This window comes from Aquarana catesbeiana, linkage group LG04 (genome assembly GCF_042186555.1).
Source record: "Aquarana catesbeiana isolate 2022-GZ linkage group LG04, ASM4218655v1, whole genome shotgun sequence".
NCBI lineage: Eukaryota > Metazoa > Chordata > Amphibia > Anura > Ranidae > Aquarana > Aquarana catesbeiana.
Window position 1 is genome coordinate 282,184,173 of NC_133327.1, and position 22,733 is coordinate 282,206,905.

General features: G+C 41.0%; 1 protein-coding gene across 1 annotated transcript in view; it reads right to left on the reverse strand.

The window, feature by feature from the left end:
- Positions 1 to 22,733, reverse strand: part of CSMD1 (CUB and Sushi multiple domains 1) — a 3,274,537-nt gene that overhangs the window by 856,709 nt on the left and 2,395,095 nt on the right. Inside the window, exons 27-28 of the mRNA XM_073626646.1 lie at positions 14,640 to 14,831; positions 11,122 to 11,260 (exon numbers count right to left, since the gene is read on the reverse strand). Coding sequence (XP_073482747.1) covers positions 11,122 to 11,260; positions 14,640 to 14,831 — 331 coding nt within the window. The remainder of the gene's footprint in view (positions 1 to 11,121; positions 11,261 to 14,639; positions 14,832 to 22,733) is intronic.

Below are 22,733 nucleotides of genomic sequence, written 5' to 3' on the forward strand. Positions count from 1 at the left end.
GTTGCGTTTATAATTTTGCTCAGTGTATATATATATGTATAATTTTGTGTCATGTTTGTTTGAGCTTTGGGTACAAACCCTAATGCAATAGGCTGTGCACGCCTATGTACAGTATACAGTATACATATAGTATACAGTATTCTTGAGTTATATTCTGTCTAATTTTCATTGCAATCTTGCTAATACATAAATCCCTTTGTCTGTCTCCTTTGAAATCCTAAAACATGTAGGCACAAATTTTAGTATCTTGGTCTAATTTCATGGTGCCGTGGGAGACTACAATGATATTTTTATGCAAGCTAGTCCTCAAGACTACACTCCATTTCTCAAACATATCATCATTCATATATCTCTGAAATATGGTTGGGAGACTTGTGGAGGGATCAGCATCCTAATAGTAAACAATTATACTATTACTCAATATCCACTCATCACTGTCATATATTGATTTGGCCGTGGTAAAAAAAAATGCTTCTGCCATCTATTGCATCCTTCCAATATCCCTCCAACAGATCTTTCAGACTACTCAGCTTGGTGTGCTAATCCCCTTTGGCTAGAATTGCTCCTGGAGCCAGATGACTTTTCCCAGAATATGTCCGACTTCCTAGAAAGAAATATTAATTCAACCTGCAGATTTATGGTATGGCATTTGTTGAAAGGGTATATATGGGGTCTAATAATTAAGGAAATTCCAACCATAAAATGTAACTCTAGTGGGAGATATCACTAATGCAGGAAGGAGGAACAGTATCCTGCTAATCCTAATTCTAATAAGCTGAGTATATGGAATAACGCTCAGCAGTTGAATAGTTCTCTGCTCTTAACCAAGGCTGAAAATAAATGGTTCTTCTCCCAACAAAGCTATTTTGACAAAGCTATGAGTCATCTATTTTCCATGAAAGCAAAATCCCAACAAGACTCACAAAACTTTTATTCTATAAATATAATAATTTCTTAATTGCACAAAGGTGATGTTCCCCTAGCCAACCCACTTTGCAACCCTGGAAATCTCATTTTAATTTCATTCTGATCAGTGAAAAAGTGAAAAATAATATCTAAACAAGCCTGGAAGTCTTTTCCACGCATCAAATACCCTTGCAATAAAATGATACTTTCTAAGATTCATATTTATTATATTATATTAGTATTATTAGTATATAAATTGAAGAACAATTAGTTGTCCTCTCCAGATCTGTCGATGATTATTACAATAAATAATCCTTTGAAAGCTCTAGGTCCATGGACAATTTCCTGTCCTACAAACATGAGAAGTCCCTTTAACTATTATTTCATGCATAATATATACTGTATAATATAACTGCTGTAACCACACAAACACTTATTTGTGTTAAAAATTATTTATTTTCCTGTCATTTAACTGTGTCTTCAACACTGTTGTTCCATATAATTCTCATAGAAGATACTTATCAATGCCACCAGTAGTATTTACTTTATTCTGTACTGTGCCATTAAGTGTCAACTGTGTGTCAAACAGAAATAGTCTATTTCCCTAAATGAAGAAAGAAACATTCTTGTGAGTGTTTAGATGTTTTTATTCTTGTTTGTATTTCCTTTCCTTTTTTATACTATTTGCACTGCAAAAGGTAAAACTCCTGCAATAAAAAATATTATTTCTTGATCATACATCACGGGACACAGAGCCTTCATTACATAGTGGGTTAGATAGGCACCTTCGGTGATTGGACACTGGTTAACCCCAATTAAGGAGAATTCCTCCCCTATATAACCCCTCCCACAAGGCATTACTACTTGGCTGCCCAGCCAATCTCTACCTTCATCTGCAGCGGTGAACTACAAGCACCTGCCAACCTCTACCTTAGTCTGCAGCGGTGAACTACAAGCACCAGCCAACATCAACTTTCATCTGCAGTGGTGAACTACAAGTCCCAGTTGACCTGCTCTGCTTAGACCTGCTCATGGTATGTGCTCTTGTTCCTTGAACTTTTTGCATAATCAGTACACCTGAACTGTTTTTTTTGCAGTGTCTAAGGTGGTTGGTCACGTAAAACATGTGCTGTGAAGAAAGCTCTAGTCAGGTCCCTGTGGGGGCTTAAAGGGCTATGCTGCCTGCATCCATATCTCGGGCCGATATTTTTGACTCCCAAGATGGCATGGTACCGGGGGCCTCGTCATCCGTACAAACAAGGTTTTGCCTGTAAGTCTCTCCTTGGAGGATTGGGCTCTGAGAAACCAGGCTTGGTGTACTATTTAAACAGGGGCACGAAAGTTCTGTCAGAGTCTTTTACAGGTCCATGTAAGAGGTTTCTCTGAGTATTAACCCAATATAGCCTGAAGGTTGGCACAATGCTACCCGTCGTGATGGGTGAAGGCTGGAAAATTATGGATTTCTTCAGAGAGTAGATGCATGTCTTACCTGGGTCCGCCACTAGAAGGAGTAAAGAGCAACCTGGTGTTTACTTATGTGCCTTTCCAGGATACACACTCAGTGAGGCCAGTCTCCAGACCGCTCACCTCCTCCGCTGCAAGCTCTGCCACAGGTGATGAAATACAAGTGGGTCTCATGTAGTCTGAAGGTCCAGCGGGCGCTCCACGATGGTCCTCTTCCCCCCGCCATTCTCGCCACTGCCATGACGGTCCTACGTGTGGGTGCAGGGGGGGCGCTTTTACAGCTCCAAGTGGAGAACAGAGGGGGGGAGTGGTTGTGGCGCCATGCATGCGTGGCGTGCATGGCGCTCCAGTGTGCAGGCGCCAGGTGGATAATTTAAAGCCCAGAGTGTCAGAGCTCTGTAAACAGGTGGACACAGAGTGTGGGCAGTAAGCATCCTAAGTGGTCGGATCCAGGCTCACCTAAGACACCTACTCGGCATCAGGTTGTGCAGTATTAAGCATACATGTGTATTGTGTATTGTAAGACTTTTAGCACAACAGTGATTGCATATGTACTAGTACCTCTGCTTTGTAGCTTTGGACTATGCTTCCTCATAAGAGGGTCTCAGGGGGAGGTAGCAAAGGCATGAGGAAGTCACCGCCTACGTCTAGGGGTCCTAAAGATGCCTGTAGATTACCATCCCCCCTGCAAGACTGGAGCCAGCCTCACAGGATGAGTCAGTGCCCCTGTCAGGTTTTGCAGCCTCTCCCAATGTTGCAGCCCCAGCCTATGTCACAGAGGATTCCCTTAAGGCTACATTGGAGGGTTTTGAGGGAAGGATTATGAATTTTATTTCAGCTTCCTTTAAAAATAGCAGGAAAAGGGGTAGATCCACTCCCTCTGCTGCACTTTCTCTTTCAGATGATTGTTCTGACAATGAGGAGAGATCCCTATCTGGAGATAGGAATCAAGAGCAGTCAGAGGATTCAGAGGAAGAGGAGAGAGTTTCCTCCTCTCAGGCACTCAAGAGGCAGGTCCAGTATTACACTAAGTTGGTGCTTTCCACATTCAGAATGCCCTCTGCTGAAGCCGCCACATCCTCTGTTTCCTCCTTGGGGGTCAGAAAGATCCCACAGACTGATTTTTCCTTTCCAATTCATTCTTTAATGGATAAATTGTTGTATGAGGACTGGGGACATCCCGAAAAACTGTTTTCTCCTCCTAAAAGGTTTTCTATGCTTTATCCTTTGGAAGAAAGCTTCGCCAAGAAGTGGGAGGTACCATGCATAGATGTGGCTGTCTCTTGTGTGAACAAAAACCTGACCTGTCCTCTGGACAATGCTCAGGTGTTTAAGGATCCTACTGATAAGAAGCTGGAAACCTTATTAAAAACCTCTTTTTCCATGGCTGGCGCTGTAGTCCAATCTACAGTCGCAACTGTGGGTTTGTGTCAATTCCTCAAGGAACAGGTTAAGCAGATGCTTAGTCTCCTTCCCAGTGAGGAAGTAGAGAACTATGCAGACCTTCCACAGGTGCTGTGTTTTATGATTGATGCCATTCTGGATTCTGCCCAGCAGGCATCTCGTTTGTCTCTCCTGTTGGTACACATGCGCAGGTCCCTTTGGCTTAAAAATTGGGCAGAGGAGCTTTCATGCAAAAAATACTTAACGGGCTTCCCATTCAAAGGGGAACACCTATTTGGGGATGACCTAGATAAATTCATCCAAAAAATTACAGGTGGTAAATCTACACTCCTACCAGTCAAAAAGAGTAAACATCTATCAGCGTTCTCTTTCTCCTTCCCCTGGAGCATCAGGCTCTAAGCAGTGTGACAACCTTCCCAATCTACTTTTAGAGGAAAGGCCCAAGGTCACGCCCAAGGGCAGAAAAAGACTTGGGCACAAAAGTCTGCCAAGCAGAGCCCCAAAGCATCCCTATAAAGGGGCGCCCCCACTCGCTCCTACTGTTTTCAGGAGCCTGGAGGGAAGAGGTTCAAGACAAATGGGTAGTCTCTTCAGTATCTCTGGGCTACAAGATAGAGTTCCAGGAGCTTCCACCAGCTCGTTTCCTAAGGTCAAGGGTTTCCAAATATCCAGTAAAGCGAAAACTGCTACTTCTGGCCTTAGATCGTTTACTATCCCAGGGGGTGACCCAAAAGATCAGGGTTCTTTTCGAATCTCTTCACCGTTCTAAAACCAAATGGGGATGTCAGACCCATCCTAGATCTAAAAGATCTGAATCAGTTTCTGCATATTCGATCATTCCGAATGCAGTCAATCCGTTCAGTGGTCTCCACCCTTCAAGGGGGAGAATTTATGGCATCAATAGATATCAGGGATGCATATCTTCATGTGTCGATATTTCCTGCTCACCAAAAATATCTAAGGTTTGCTGTAGACCAATGCCATTTTCAATTTGTGGCCCTTCCTTTCGGTCTCGCTACAGCTCCTCGAGTTTTTACAAAAATTCTAGACCCTTTCTTAGCAAATCTAAGAGCTCAGGGCATAACCATGGTAGCTTATCTAGACGATTTGCTACTCATAGAGCAATCAATAATGCACTTGAACCACGCTGTCTTCAAGACAGTAAAACATTTGGAAAGCCTAGGTTGGATAATCAACCTAGAAAAGTCTTCCTTGCAACCTTCAACAAGGTTGCAATATCTGGGCATGATCATAGACACCGCTCAAGGCAGAGTGTTTCTACCAGAGCCAAAGGTCAAGGCCATAAAAGCTCTAGTCTGCCTAGTGTTAAGCAAAAGGAATCCCTCCATTCGGCTATGTATGAGACTGTTAGGAAGGATGGTCGCCTCTTTCGAGGCTGTTCCATTTGCCCAGTTTCACTTAAGGCCTCTGCAGAAAAGCATCCTCGCGGCTTGGAACAAGAAGCCTCATGCCTTGGATCTTGAATCTTCTTGAATCTTCCTATGTGCCTATCTATCCCCAAGGATACGCAAAAGCCTCAATTGGTGGTTACGAACAAGAAATCTTTTGAAAGGCAAAGCCTTTCTTCCACTACCATGGAAAATCGTAACCACAGATGCCAGTCTGACAGGCTGGGGAGCAGTTCTGGAAGAAGCATGCATGCAGGGAAGATGGTCCGCAACTGAAATGCGCTTGACCATCAATATTCTAGAAATTCGAGCAATTTACTTAGCCCTCATGGACTGGTCCTACAGGCTACAAGGTCATCCTAATCGGATACAGTCCAACAATGCCACGACAGTGGCTTACATCAATCACCAAGGTGGCACCAGAAGTCTGGATGCCCAAAAGGAGGTGAATCGCATTCTTGCATGGGCAGAAAGCCATGTTCCCTGCCTATCTGTGGTATTCATCCCAGGGGTGGAAAATTGGCAAGCAGACTTTTTAAGCCACCAGCAACTATGCCCAGGAGAATGGTCTCTACACCCCGACATATTTCAGATCATATGTCACAAGTGGGGTACCCCGGATGTAGATCTGTTCGAGTCCAGATTCAACAAGAAACTAGACAAATTTGTGTCAAGAACAAAGGATGTACTTGCTCAGGGGTCAGATGCTCTGACAATTCCATGGGATCAGTACAATCTAATCTATGCCTTCCCTCCAAATCTGCTTCTTCCGCGGTTCCTGGGGAGAGTCAGAAGGGAAGCAAAGTCGGTCCTTTTGGTAGCCCCGGCTTGGCCCAGAAGACCTTGGTATGCAAAGATCGTAAAGATGGCAGTGGGCAGGCCTTGGGTCCTCCCACACCGGCCAGATCTACTCTCACAGGGTCCAATTTACCACCCTGCTTTGCGAAGTCTAAATTTGATGGTTTGGCTGCTGAGACCCACATTTTAAAGGATTGTGGGCTCTCGGAGTCAGTTCTTTCCACAAAGAAAATGCCAGAAAGGTCAATGCCAGAAAGCCAGCCTCCAGGCTTATTTACTACAAAATCTGGAAGGCATATGTTTCCTGGTGTGAACCCTGGGGATGGCATCCTAGAAAGTGTGTCATTAGCAGGATCTTGACCTTTCTCCAGTCAGGCCTAGAGATGAAATTGGCCTTGAGCACGATCAAAGTCCAAATTTCGGCTTTGACAGTATTTTTTCAGAAGCCAATTGCTTCACATTCCCTTGTCCGGGCCTTTGTTCAGGGGGCACTGCGATTGAATCCGCCAGTCAAACCTCCAGTATGCCCATGGGATCTGAATTTGGTGTTGTCTGCTTTACAGGGACAACCCTTTGAACCATTGCACCATGCTCCTTTTGCATTTTTGACTAAAAAATTAGTCCTCTTGATAGCCCTATCCTCTGCTAGGAGAGTATCAGAGTTGGCAGCTTTTTCTTGCAAAGAGCCATATTTGATTATTCACAAGGACAGAGTAGTTATGCCTCCTCATCGGTCCTTCCTACCCAAGGTGGTTTCAGGATTCCATTTGAATCAAGATGTGATCCTACCATCCCTTTTTCCAGATCCGCAGTCCATGGAAGAAGAATCTTTGCACACTCTTGATGTGGTATCTGCAGGCAACCGCTCAGATACGGAAAACTGATTGTTTGTTCATCCTGCCAGAGGGCTCTAAAAAAGGCCAGGCAGCATCAAAATCCACTCTTTCTAGATGGATTAGACAGGTTATTTTTCAGGCTTATGGTATAAAGAGGAAGACTCCCCCTTTTCATGTGAAAGCGCACTCAACTAGGGCTGTTAGTGCTTCTTGGGCAGTGCATCACCAGGCCTCCATGGCTCAGATCTGTAAGGCTGCGACTTGGTCTTCAGTCCATACATTCACCAGATTCTATCTGGTAGATGTAAGAGGGCAAGAGGATGCCGGGCTCAGTGTACTGCAGGCTGCAGTTTAGTTCCTTTGGTCTGTTTGCGGTCTATGTTTCTGATCTGTGTCTCCCTCCCCTCAAATGAGCATTGCTTTGGGACATCCCACTATGTAATGAAGGCTCTGTGTCCCGTGATGTATGAAAACAGGATTTTTTAATACAGCTTACCTGTAAAATCCTTTTCTTGAGAGTACATCATGGGACACAGAGCTCCCGCCCTTCTATGGGTTTTACGTGGTTACCTATTGCTTTGCTACAAAACTGAGGTGCTCCCCTTGTGGGAGGGGTTGTATAGGGGAGGAATTCTCCTTAATTGGGGTTAACCAGTGTCCAATCACTGAAGGTGCCTATCTAGCCCACTATGTAATGAAGGCTCTGTGTCCCGTGATGTACTCTCAAGAAAAGGATTTTACAGGTAAGCTGTATTCAAAAATCTTGTTTTTTCTGTTTTTTCTTATTCCCACTCCTACATTTCCCATAATACACAGCATTTTGCTACTTAAAATATATTTAGTGAGGGGTTTATATCTACTTTAAGAAACAATTGCCTACAGTCCCTACATTATCCCTTTCACTGCCAGAGCTGTTCTTGTGTTTTTGCACATATGTTTAAAAAATTATTTTAGGCCCCCAAAGATTAAGATTACTTAAACCCCCAAAATATGACATATTTTCTGAAAGCAGATACCCTGAAGAATAAAATGGTAGCAGTGCCAATTTTTATAAAACAAGGTATTAGCGCAATGGTTTATGAAGCACAACCTTTTATTAAAAAATACACCAAAGTTATTTCTGGGTACACAAATGCAATATATTATCCAGTTTTGTGTAAAGTATAAATGAATAGATTGTGCTGAGGAAAGAGAAACCTGACATATCAAGCCTTAAGATTGAATTTTTCAGATGACACATCATTAGCTTCTTCTCAGTCCACAGCGGCTGAAGAAATAGACGGGCAGCACAGTGGTGTAGTGGGTAGCACTTTCGCCTAGCAGTAAGAAAGGTCGCTGGTTCGAAATCCCAACCACAACACTACCTGCCTGGAGTTTGCATGTTCTCCCTGTGCCTGCGTGGGTTTCCTCCGGGTACTCCCACACTCCAAAGACATGCTGGTAGGTTAATTGGATCCTGTCTAAAATTGTCCCTAGTATGTATGAATGTGAGATAGGGACCTTAGATTGTAAGCTCCTTGAGGGTAGGGACTGATGCGAATGTACAATGTATATATAAAGCGCTGAGTAAATTGATGGCGCTATATAAGTACCTGAAATAAATAATAATAAATAAATAAATAAATAAAATAGACAGCCAGACCCAGAACTGCCATTTTACTTCACTTCTGGGTTTTTAGTAGGAAGGGGAGACAAGAGAATAGATGTTCACTGGTCTTCCTCCTCACTACCTAGCAGCAGTTAATTTGCTAAAATATACCCATTTAATGTAATTGTAGCCCCTTGCATAGAAAAGAGCCTACTTTTATATATGCTTTATTATGTTTCAGATATTAACCAATTACTTTCTTTGCTCGTCTGCATTGGTTACCAATAAGTAATAGTCCGGATTTGACAAGTCTTACAATTTCTTTTTTACATTAAAGCATTAAAGTTTTAAATGTTAAGTATTTTCCAACTTGTAGCAAATCCTATTTTGTATATCTTATAAAAAGTCCCAAACATTTTTTTTTATTTCCCAATATATAAGTATTTCATCTTAAGAATTTGTGATACTTAAGCAGGGTATACATGTACTGAAATGTGGCCAGTTCAGCAGGAGCCAGACGAATTTCAGTCTGTGTGTACTGCTGTCTGTTCTATGATTCACCTCTGTCGAATGGTCATACTGGAAAACCAGCATTCGATCGACGCTTGTCCCTCCTGTCAGAATACAAAGACACAGTGGGAAAGATCTCTGCATTAACATCGCTTGTATTGATGTGGACATCTGTGAGGGTTTTTTTTTTTTTTTTGCTCAGCCTGCTGGTTGAACAAAATAAAATGCAGTGTGAATACCCTGCTTTACAGTCCAGCTTAAAGCGGTAGTAAACCCGCTGACTTTTTTTTTTCCCTACACCTGTAAGGGAAAAGGCATAATGAGCTAGTATGCACAGCATACTAGCTCATTATGAGATACTTACCTTAGAACGAGGCACCGGCATCTCACCCGGTCCACGCCGAGGGAGCTGACATTTCCCCTCAGCGTGTCTTCTGGGTATCGCGGCTCCGGTGCTATGAGTGGCTGGAGTTGCGATGTTGTCACTCCCGCGCATGCGTGGGAGTCTTCTTTCCTGGAAGGTCCGGCGTCTGCCGGGCTTTCAGCTGAGAATCCCCTGTGCGCATGCACCGCTGCAGTCAGTGGCTCTTTGCGAGGGGAATATCTCCTAAACCGTACAGGCTTAGGAGATTTTTTTTTACCTACAGGTAAGCCTTATTATAGGCTTACCTGTAGGTAAAAGTTTAAAAAATAAGTATACAGCTGCTTTAATCTTCAGACTTCAGTTTAATGGTCAGAAGAAATCACATTCTATTTACATACTGAACCATATCTGCTTTACAAACCTCTAAACACAATTTCAAATCCAAGAATTGTGACCTAGTGAACAAAGTAACTTTTTTACCTATTCACCTTCTGCCCTGTACATTTATGAATTGCTTATAAATACAAACCCCTCTGTAAAATCTCTCACATTTCCCAGGTGGAAGTTTATACTAGTTGTACTAATGACAATTTGGTTTCCACAGCATTTTAGATAATACCAATCATCATATTCCACAAAGTGAAAAAATAACATGCCCAGGGCACTAATGTGACTATATACTCCTGTAAGTACTGGATAACACAAACTTACCATTTTACTCAACTCATAGGTATATGTGCCCTGCACAAGCCAATATGATAGAAGGAGCATGAATACAACACAATACAGTTAATTACTTTAGAGTAAAGTCTAATGAAATACTGTATTCCCCCTATTATCCAACTGAAAAGGAAGCCTCTAAATTCTTTGTAGGCCAGAAATACAGTACAAAGGATCCCGGGCACTTCTAGTGAGGCTATATACTGGTTTCCAATGACTTCAGGTACACTCATTGCCCTCTCAATAGCACTGTACCCATGCTGTCACCCCATGCAAAGAAATAACATGCGGGCTGGCTTTCTTTTTTTTTTTTAGAGAGAGGGAGAGAGAGAAAGAGAGAGAGAGAGTACAGTATATAAAATGTACTGTGGGTAGTAAAAGTACTGTGGGTGGTCGGCAAGTGGTTATGTGTAATTCAATTGGTTATGGTGTGTATACTCATAACACTGCTCTCTGTACTAAGTTTGCAAACAAAAACGATAACTTAAATATTACCATCTGTTTGGTTTACTTTCATTTAAAATGGATTTCCTTACCACTCTCAAAATGAAAACAATACGACAATCTAGACTAGAATAATTATTTGATTGTTGACCAGTTTAATAAAGCTTAATAAAAGTGCAGGGTGGGTCTTGCCTATTTATTGCATATCTTCTATGCAAATGGAAGATGTGCAAATTATATACATATACTGTATATATATCTATATATCTATATATCTATAGATATATAGATATATATATATATCTATATATCTATATATATATATATAATAAAAATGATTATATTTGGACTAAAACTCAAGCTACAAATAAGCTTGGTTTTTGACAGCTATAGCTAAAGCATTCTTTTAGACAATTATTTTGTGATTTTCTATCAGCATTTGATGCATCTGGCTAGTTCTGCATAATGTTTACATTTGGCACTTGAGCATTGCTAGAAAGCTAAATAATGTGTTTGTTATTCTGCCACATGTCCATGTTTGTGGTGTAGGTACGAAATGTATGCTCTAGGGCTTGGTTTGTAAATGTAATTAGGAGCCCAATGAAGTGACAAATTATGTAATTTTTAGATTTGACATTCAAGAACCTGCTACATAGCTTTGTTCTCTATAATGTGTACCTTTTGAATATCAAGGCAATGACAAAGTCTGGATTTACTTTTATTCTCCAGTCACACTCTTTTCCAGAAGGGTAAGGCTGAGGGAAGTTAGGTGACAAAATTACTCCTGCTGGGCCTGTCAAGTTTCCACCACAAGCAGCTGTTACAACAAGACATGAAGAAACAAAAATCAATCAGATGATAATCTGTACACAACAATTCTTCCATGAAATTCAATAAACAGCATTCATTCACAAGTGCAGTAAACAATAACAACTAATCAGAACCAGTGATGTTCTGGGATAACTTCAGCACAGTAAATTTAAATTATTGTTAATGGGTTACATCGTTAAAAGTGAAGAATTTTCTCCTTGCAACATTTATTGAATAAGGAAATAACATTTTAATTAATGTTTAAATGCTTACTTTACCCAAAAATTGTTGTTTTAAAGTTTGGTATAGCTTCTGGTTTCTTTAAGGACACCTGAGCTGAGATTTATTCAAATAAATTACTAGACCTTTAAACTTGCTGTGCACATTATGAGGGCCTTCAAACTTCTTATATTATAAAGAATGCAGCTCAAGGAGTGCGAACACCATTATGTGATTGTTAACACCCAAATTTCTTACATGGATGGGAACTGAGCCAGGAACAATAATGGGGACATATGACCCCTGATATTCCTTGAAGATACAAAAAACTGGGGAGAAGAGGGGCTCAAGACCCCAGATTCTTACTTTAATTTAAATATACAGTAATTTTCCACATGCAATCTTGATACATATGCCACATACTATCTTGAACTTATTCCCATAAAGTGTATCTAAATTATTTTTCGTTTTTGGAAGAGTGATAAAAGGTTAGAATTTCTGTTCTGATGTTTACTGCCATCTGTGTCCCCACAAGGAATATGTACTTTTTCTGTTTGTCTTGTTAATAAAAAAAACAACAAAAAAAAACAGAACAAGAAAAGGGGGGGTATCTTCCAATGGGCACAACCATAACTGTTACAACTGTCTAATAGAAAATCTCCCCCACGTTCAGAAAGTGAAGGGAAAGCTACCCAATATGGTTCAGATGGCAAATAATAAGTGGTATTGTATAAAAGATGGTGCAGCGCTAAATGAACTAAACATCAAGGGATACTATAAACGGTTAAATGAGAGGATACACATACAACATAAGATAACCTTATAATAGATGTTAAAACAAAACGTTTTTTTAAAAACTATATATCAAAGTCCAGAAAAGTCCATGAAAAATCCAAAAAATCTTAAGAGATTCCACTCTCTGGAGTGATGCCATCAAGAGGGTTTTACAAGACGTTGTAGCTTGTGGGGGTTTTTCATTGGAACTTCCTGAATTATCCCACCCGGTGTGTGACGGAGCTCTTGGTTCCTGATTCTGAATACCATCCATTTATATGACCTGTAAGGGAAGGCTTACATGACCCTCTGTAATTAAAGGGTCCTGGTCGTCAGGTGAGAGGCTATTTCAGATATCGGTGAAGGGCACATGAATCACCTATACCAGCATGATATCACGTTCACTTGGTGGAATCTCTTAAGATTTTTTGGATTTTTCATGGACTTTTCTGGACTTTGATATATAGTTTTTAAAAAAAGTTTTGTTTTAACATCTATTATAAGGTTATCTTATGTTGTATGTGTATCCTCTCATTTAACCGTTTATAGTATCCCTTGATGTTTAGTTCATTTAGCGCTGCACCATCTTTTATATATTTTGACTTAAGGGATTTGATTGATTGACCCTGGTGTCCAGCTGCTTATAGGCATACACGCGCAGATTTATATCTTACTTAATAAGTGGTATTGGTCTTAACCATTCTCTACGCCTCTAAAAATGTTGTCTTTACAGATATTTAAAGTGTTAATTCACCTTTTTCAGAAAAATTTTAAAGGTGAACTTACACCCTACACACTCTCCACACCCTGCTATAGCTCACATGAGTGATGCATTGTCAGTGCCCGTGCAGTCGGTGTAGCTGTATAAGGATTTTAAATCTCTGCCCTTCTCCATCTTCAACCTTTAAGGCTTCTGGGAAAGCTCATAGCACTTTTGATTGGTCAACACCAGCACATGATCAGAAGCACGCTGATCCATCCCAGAATCCCTAGAAAGGAAAGAGGGAGACAAGTAGAATTTTAAATCCCAAGGCCACTACAGTGGCTGTGTGGGCACTGACAGCATTTGATTACACTTTAGACCTGCATAATTAGAAAGATTTATCACTAATTAAATGGAAGGATCAATATGTAATTGCTACAGATATTTGTCCTGTGTATTTCAGTTACTATCATTCTTCACCTGGCTGTAGGTAATACACACCAAGGTTAATTTCTTAGTTTAATTTATTTTCATTTTATTTCAGCTCCAAAAAAAATATAAAAATTAGACCTTAATCCTGATGTTTATTGATTTACTATCAATGGTTGTGTACGCTGGAGTTCACTTTGACAAATGTTACACTTCATATATTTTCCCTTAGTGTTAACATGAAAGATAGCGGACAAACAGGTGGTACACAAGATACAATGTTCCCTTTGTCTTCCTTACAACTTTTTCCACCAAAATATGCTGCATAAACTAACATGACAACATAAAGCTGTTATACATACTATTAAAGTGCAATAAAGGCTGATTTCAAATGCATTATTCTTAAAGTGGTTGTTAACCTACTTCCATAAAAAAGCTCCCATCCCCTCTGTAATTTAACAATAAGTGCCCCTGTGCCTGTGTTATATAAAAAAAAATGTTTATCTGTACCTATAACACAGCGGCTCCCAGTGACCAGGTGACTCCTCAGCTGTCTCCTCTGTCCTGGCCAATAGCTCGAGTGGGTGGGGCCAAGCACTGCTGCTAACGTCAGCCGAGGAGGAGGGGAAGAGAGGAGAGAGAGCCAAGGAGTCGTGCGATCACCGAGAGCCGCTGTGTTATAGGTACAGATGACCATATTTTTTATATAACACAGACACAGGGGCATTTATTGTTATATTACAGAGGGGATGGGGGCATTTTTTTTATTAATTATGGGAGCAGCAGGAGTGGAGAGGGTGGGTGCTGACATGAGCAGACAGGCAGGGAGGGGTGGGGGGAGAGGACGGAGAAGAGGACAGAGGAGGACAAAGCAGGGCTGTGAGGGACAGAGGCACATAAACTGACCACAGTGTCAGGGCTCAGCAGCCATGATACAATGTGGTCAGCTTATGGGGGGAGGGCATAGCCAGGCAGGATCAGTCAGGTTTTGTAGGTGTCACAGGGGGCTAAATGGCACAGCACAAGCACTGTGCTGTATAACATGCTTTAAGGGAACAGGATCTGTTTTTTTGGGGGGTTAACAAACGCTTTCATTTAATTGTGTTAGATTATTATGAAACTTTGATTGATCTGCTGATTGCATTTATAAATTGTAGACTTGATTTGTAAATAATAGATCATCAATGTTTGTTTTACTTTATGAACACATCAAAACAAGAAAAAGCAACATCATATACAGTAAGTGCAATAAAAAAAATACCTATGCAATTTGGTGGGTCTGGCTGCCAAAAGAATCTATTATTTAGCTGCACACAGGTAATTGTAGCTTGTCCTTGTAGCTGATACCCAGGATGACATTGAAAGCTTATGGTGTCTCCTGGCTCTCTGCTGTCTCCGTATCTGGAACCATTTTGAGGAATTCCAGGATCATTACATGTTGATGCAACAGAAGCTAAAGGAAACACATATATTTAATTGTAAAGAAAAAAAAATAACATTATCATTAGCAGTTAAATTAAATTATTTTAGAACATATTATAATGTACATCCTACACAAGTCAAAAAAAAGTAATAGAAGCACACAGGACAGGGGATGAATGAATCATTCTGGTTTTATTTGATGGACCATTTCCCAAAAGCCAATGTAAAATATGTAAATTGCAAACTGTAATTTAAACAATGAGAAGAGAATCTTGAAAGTCAATTCTGCCTATTTTCAAGGCCAAAAGACAAGAAATTGACAAAGGGGAGCTGGGCACTGCCATTGCAGATATGTACTAATGCAAAATGCACTAATGCAGCATGCTTGTTTGACAGAATCCAGTCATGAATTACAGGCAGCTGTACACCTGAGTCGAAAGTCAGGTGGTTTCTACTGTATCGGAGGATTTCAGATGATATTCGGCCTGTGTGTACCTGACATAAGTGTGCCATAATGTGCTAATATGCTGTTCATAATAGCACAATATGGCTAAAGCTCCTGTGGGCCCCCTTTTTTTCTTTTTTTTTTGGTAGGCAGTTTACTTTCTCTTTAAGTATAATGTTATTGGTTGCTATGATTGTCTGTCATTTTCACTCTTTAGAATGTATGGGGTAAATCCGCGCAGTGGCTAAAACGTTCCTGAAATACAGAGCTGCTGCCTCTATGAATACAATTCCACCTAGGTGGAGTGTATTAGAAAGTGTGTGGAAAGCAGGAGTAGATATGGCGCTGCCCTTATGGAGTAAAAATGTTTTTTTACGTGGTGAACAATTACTCTGTTTGGTGCTTGGTGTGTTTAATTTCTGTGAATCTTAAATGATGTATGTAAATAATAAACATTGACGAAAACCATAAATAAAAAGTAAATAAAATTAAAATTTCTGTGTGTGCCAGGAATAAATAAATAATGGTTCCCTTAACTACGTGAATGATTTAGGTCACAATCTGTGATTGATACAAGGTTGTTAATTCTTATTTCTACCTAATTGTAATATGGGTGAAATTTCAGAATAAAGTGCCACAGTCTTATATTTCATTATCTATATGCAAAATGACAACGTGCAAATAGTGCAAAAAAAGGTGCTGGTATTACAACAAAGTGACTTGTGCTAGATTATGCAAAAAAGTGACTTATGTGCTTAAAACCAGTGTTATTGGATAAGAAAAGTTTCATTGATTGCAAAAAAAGTCTTTGGAGTGGTTCTGAGGGAATCCCCTCTCTAGGAAACAAATTGATATGGGAAACTTCTTGTCCAGATGCTGGCTGGTTAATAGTGCCTCAACAGCGTGCTCTTATTCTGCTTGCACTCACCGGATTCACTTCCCCCTGCAGGGGTGCAGGCAGTCACAGTATTTGCCACTGTGTAGCACTCCTGGATGTCCCCGGTCTGTGCTTTTATATGTTGTTTTACCGTTTTACATATAAAAGAAAGGAGGGATGCCCATAGTGTAAAACCGTAATAAGAAACTTTATTATAGCTGGTAAATTAATGTACTCACATTTGCAAGGCAAAAAACGAGCATAAAAGAAACTTATGTTCGTTTGGCTGGAGGTGCTGCAAGACATCCGTGAGTCCCGCCCTACGCACGTTTCGTCATCAGACTTCTACTGTTGCCTCCCCCTAAATTCCATACCAGGCCCTTCAGGTCTGGTATGGATATTGAAAGGAACCCCGGGCAAATTTTTAAAAAAAAAATGGCGTGGGGTCCCCCTCAAAATCTATACCAGACCCTTATCCGAGCACGCAATCTGACAGGCCGCAGGAAAAGAGAAGGGACAAGAGAGCGCCCCCCTCCTGAACTGTACCAGGTCACATGCCCTCAACAGTGGGAGGGTGTTGATGGGGAGAAGGGCCTCATCCCCACAACCCTGGCCTGGTGGTTGTGGGGGTCTGCGGGCGGGGGGCTTATCGGAATCTGATTCATCAGACTTCTACTGGGGCGTCCCCCTAAATTCCATACCAGGCCCTTCAGGTCTGGTATGGATATTGAAAGGAACCCCGGGCAAATTTTTTTAAAAAAAATGGCGTGGGGTTCCCCTCAAAATCTATACCAGACCCTTATCCGAGCACGCAATCTGGCAGGCCGCAGGAAAAGAGAAGGGACGAGAGAGCGCCCCCCCTCCTGAACTGTACCAGGTCACATGCCCTCAACATTGGGAGGGTGTTGATGGGGAGAAGGGCCTCATCCTCACAACCCTTGCCTGGTGGTTGTGGGGGTCTGCGGGCGGGGGGCTTATCAGAATCTGATTCCATAGGGAAGTCCCCCCCGAAGTCCCCATGCGTCAGAGGAGGGCGGGGTCACCGGGTGGCCCCACCCTCCGTTATATAAGAAGTGTCAGAAGAACCGAAGCATCACATGGCGGAAGACTCCCACTGAGACAGATCATGTGGACAGAGTGGAGGAAGATGCGGGACGAGAAGAGCAAAGGAAGAAGAAGATGGAGGGGAAAAAGATGGAGAAGAAGAAGATGGAGGAAGAAGAAGAACACCGCAGAAAGACCAGAAGAAAGAAGATGGAAGAAGAAGTGGAAAGAAGAAGAAATTAATAAAGAACTTGTCAAAAACCGTCTCTTGTGTTTTTTAACCTTTTTGACACTATTTTGTGAAATGGTAGGGGTACATTTGTACCCCATTACCAATTCACACAGGAGGGGCTGGGATCTTGTTAAAGGGGCTTCCAGATTCTGATAAGCCCCCCCGGCCCACAGACCCCCACAACCACCAGGCAAGGGTTGTGGGGATGAGGCCCTTCTCCCCATCAACATGGGGACAAGGTGCTTTGGGGGGCTACCCCAAAGCACCCTCCCAATGTTGAGGGCATGTGGCCTGGTATGGTTCAGGAGGGGGGGTGCACTCTCGTCCCACTTCTTTTCCTGCGGCCTGCCAGGTTGCATGCTCGGAAAAGGGTCTGGTATGGATTTTTGCAGGGACCCCACGCCATTTTTTTAAAAATATTGACGCGGGGTTCCCCATAAAATCCATACCAGACCCTATTTTGAGGGGGACCCCCTTGCCATTTTTTTTTAATTTTGGCACGGAGTTCACCTTATGGTATGGAATTTAGGGGGACCCCCCACGCCATTTTTTAAAAATTTTGGCGTGGTGTTCCCCTTAATATCCATATCAGACCTGAAGGCCTGGTATGGAATTTAGGGGGAGCCCCACACATTTTTTTTTCTAATTTTGGTTCTGGGTTCCCCTGTGGGGAAATTCCATGGTTTTTATCAATGAACTTTTATGTGTATTGTTGGACCGACAATTCATTATAGCCGCAAGTAGTTTTAAATTACTTTTTTTCCTTTAGAAATGACATTTTGCTGTCAGACTGTTCTAAATATGGGAAACATGCTCCCCTTTACAAGCATACTATAGACACCCCCCAGGTACAAAATTTAAAGGAATATTACACTTTTATTGTTTCACATTAAGGATTATTAAAATCACTGCTCCCGAAAAAATGGCCATTTTTTAAACTTTTTTTGCATTGATACATGTCCCCGGGGCAGGACCCAGGTCCCCAAACACTTTTTATGACAATAACATGCATATTAACCCTTAAAATTTGCACTTTTGATTTCTCCCATAGACAATTCACTATAGCCGATACCGCTATTACTTAATGTTTTTTTTTTTCCTTTAGAAATGTCATTTTGCTGTCAGACTATTCTAAACATGGGAAAAAAGCGCCACTTTACAGGCATACTATAGACACCCCCCAGATACAAAATTTAAAGGAATATTTCACTTTTATTGTTTCCCTTTAAGCTTTATTAAAATCACTGCTCCCGAAAAAAACAACAGTTTTTAAAACTTTTTTTTGCACTGATACATGTCCCCTGAGGCAGGACCCGGGTCCCCAAACACTTTTTATGACAATAAATTGCATATAAGCTTTAAAAATGAGCACTTTTGATTATTCATGTTCTGTCCCATAGACTTTAACGGTGTTCGTGTGTTCAAACAAATTTTTTCCCTGTTCGCATGTTCTGGATGCAAACCGAACAGGGGGGGTGTTCGGCTCATCCCTAGTTTGAACCCATCTCTTGTCTATTGATGAATGTAATTTCCCAGTCCCTGTGGCAGAAATATAAGCAAAGGGGTGTGACGTCACTAGGATTACCAGGTTCAATGGTAAATTGACACTATAATGTTAATTTGTTCAATTAAACTAACTAATGTGGGTTATGAATCAAACAACTGGCCTAGTAAAAATGTGGGTACAATATTTCGTGGGATTTTTTAAAGTAAAATAAATACATTGATCTGTTGATTTTTTTAAATAAAACTGGTTTGTATGGGTTTTGTTAAAGAAGCAGACTAGGCATTCTGTTTAAATCTTTTTAAAGACTGTGTATGTATTCACTACAATGTTTTGGGGGCTTTTTTAGTCAAATAAATATACTAATTGATCATTTTTCTTTTGATTAAAAACTTGCTGTTATGGATCCTGTTGATAAAGTAACATTAACAAATGCATAAAAGACTGTGCATGCACTAACTTCAATATTTTAAGACAGCTCAGCACACTCCTTTTTCTGAGTCAAAGCAAAGTGTGCCAACGTCCCAATAGAAATACTGAGCTTACACATAAACAAAATACTTTTTAGGTCAACATAGACTTTCAAGACATGTATATATAAAAAAATGTTTTTATCCCGTTATTGTGTAAAGCCTAGATGACGTGTTAAAAACAGCAGCTGATTAAACTAAAAGACATACAATCATAATCACACTACCATCATTTTACTGTATCATACCTAAAGATATACATTCTATAGATCCAGCTCTTAACACTTGCAAATCAGCCAACATTAAAACTATAATTGTCCAGGAAGGGTTGCCACTACAAGTATGACCTGGGGACCATGGGGGAAAAAGATAAAGCAAGGAAAAAAGGAAGTCTTGGTGCATGATAGGTTCTTTTCAACAGCCTTATAACATACATGCAACATGTCCATCAAAAAATAACCTTTAAGAAATTCAAAGTATATTCCCAAACCTAGTGCATACCTCTCAAGGTCTGTAAGCTCAACAGCACACAATTCAGGTGACCCTATGGATTGTCCACTGGAATTCCTTGGACTCAGATTGATCTAGCACAACATAATGATATCATAATATATGACACAATGTGCAGTGATATCATGCCACACATGGATGTATAGGAACTTAGTCCCCAATAAAGGCAGAGACAACTCCACCTAGGGGACAATATAATGTGGTTGACTAAACAAAATACACTACATTGCCCCATGTGAGTGAATAAGGGTTCCAAAAATACATTCAGCTTGGGGTCAAGAAATAGTAGATATTGCCCCAAGGCAGTATGGTGGCCACAGATGTCAAACTTACCTACCCTGACATATGGAAACAGTACTCTAACCCTGTTATAACACCCCAACGGTCCCCAGAAAGAAAAATACATACTTTTAGGCACCTTCTTGGATACATATGGTTTTAATGTTGGCTGATCTGTAAGTGTTAAGAGCTGGATCCATAGAATGCATATCTTTATGTATGATATAATGATGGTACTGTGATTACATCACTGATTATAACAATATGTTTGAACCACTTTAGACATGCTACCTCTATTATTTGCTCCTAATGAAGTGGACATTGGTTCATAAAATATATCGAGAAGTCTCATCTGCCTGGTGGACTACTGTGGAAACTTAACTCTGTCTCGCCTGTTGGATTACAACAGATCAACTTGGCATACTAAAAATAAAGTGTTTACTGAATGTACAGTTCAATCACCTACTGTTTTTAACGCACCTACCTACTGTAGGCTTTACATAACTAAAAGACTGAAATTTGTTTTTATACATGCATACCTCAAAGGTTTATGTGCACCTAAAAAGTATCACTATTTTGTTTATCTGTGCTTACAATATTTTAAGGACTTTTTCAGTGAACTAAATACACTTGAATGTTGATCCCTAATTAAAAAATGGCAACTGTTTGTCCTGCTGAAAAGGTGGTCTAGTCAAAGTGTTTGAAAACTGCACATACTCACTACAATATTATGGGAATTTTTACAGTGAAATAACTACACTCTGGTGCTGATTTTTGTATTAAAAGCTGACTTGTGTTATACTAGGGATGGGCTGAACACCCCTCTGTTCAGTTTTCAGCAGAACTCCCAAACAGGGGAAATGTTCTAACCCGAATGGCGAACCCCATTGAAGTTTATGGGAGCTGAACAGAATAAGCCTAAAGTGCCCATTTTGAAGGCTTATCTACTTATTTACGTATACGTTTATTTAAGAGAATGGCCCTAAAAGGGGTATGGGGGGTCTGGGTACTGCCGTGGGGACATGTATCAATATTTTTAATTCTTTTTTTTAAAAAGTGATTTTTAAGTTTTTTAAGGAGCGGAGATTTTAAGGATGCTTAAAGTGCAAAAATAAAAATGAAAAATTCCTTTAAATATAGTGCCTGGGGGGGGGGGTCCCCTTAATGTGCCTGTAATGTGGCACATCTGTAGCATGCATAAAATATGCTATAGCAAAAATGACATTTGTAAAGAAAAAAAAATGAGTTAAATCCTATTTAAAATGACTTGCAGTTACAATTGCTGCCACTCGGCTATTGAAAAAATAGAAAAAAAAAACGGTGTGGGGTCCCCTCCAAAATCTATACCAGACCCTTATCCGGGTATGCAGCCTGGCAGGTCAGGAAAAGGGGGGTGAATGAGCGCCCCCTCCTGAATCATACCAGGCCACATGCCTTCAACATTGCGGGTGGGTGTTTGCCAAAGCACCTTCTCCCCATGTTATTGGGGACAAGGGCCTAATCCCGACAACCCTAAGCTGTGGTTGTTGGGGTCTGTGGGCAGGGGGGCTTATTGGAATCTGGAAGCCCCCTTTAACAAGGGGGCCCAGATCCTGGCCCCCCTATGTGAATGGGTATTGGGTACAGTTATGACTAAGGCCTTATAGGCTGAAACGTGTCAACTGATCTTATCTGTGGTTGTGGACTGTAGTTTTTGAATAAAGGTGAAGATTTTTTAAGAGCAAATATTGGTGTGCAGATTATCTTTGTGTATCGGGTACATCGTACCCCTACCCATTCACCAAAAAAGTGTACAAAAGTAATACCAAGACAGTTTTGACCAATCCTTCATTAAAAAATAAAAAAATTAGGTCCCTCAATGTTAAACCATTGTCAATCACATTGCTCACCTGGCCAGAAAAAAAATAAATGAAAAAAAAACGCTCTTGTCTGCTGGGAGGCCTCCAGCTGTCTGCCCACTCTGTGCTTTGACATTTCTTATATAGGCAAGGGGCGGGACCACCCATTTACATCACCCGGTGACCCCACCCCTTCTGACATCATGGTGGTGGAGAAGACAGCAGCAGTGGAGAAGACAGCAGAAAGAAGATCAGAGGAAGAAGACCGGAGGAAGAACACAGGAGGGAGAAGACTGGAGGAAGATTTTTAATAAAGGACTTGTCAAACCCATCTCTTTTTTTATTAACACTACACTGCCTTTTTTTTAGGGTGAATGGGTAGGGGTACAATGTACCCCATGCTCATTCACATGGGGGGGTGATCTGGGCTTTGGGGTGGCACCAGGGGGCGTTCGGCCCATTTCCAGCCAGTGGCTAAATATTGACACCATATAGTCAATGAATGTGTGCACCAAATGCAGTACACACCCTAACCCCAGGTTAATAAAATGCAACTTTTTCAATCACAAATATATTCCACTGCATTAAAGGCTCTTTCCAAAAGGCATAACTAGAACCTTCAGGGCCCCGGTGCAAAAAAAACATGAAGAAATCCCCTGACCCACTGGTCCCAAGGCCCTTCCCTGAGAGCCCAGGCCCCTTTACTCCCATCATGGGGCCCTTTATTACAACCC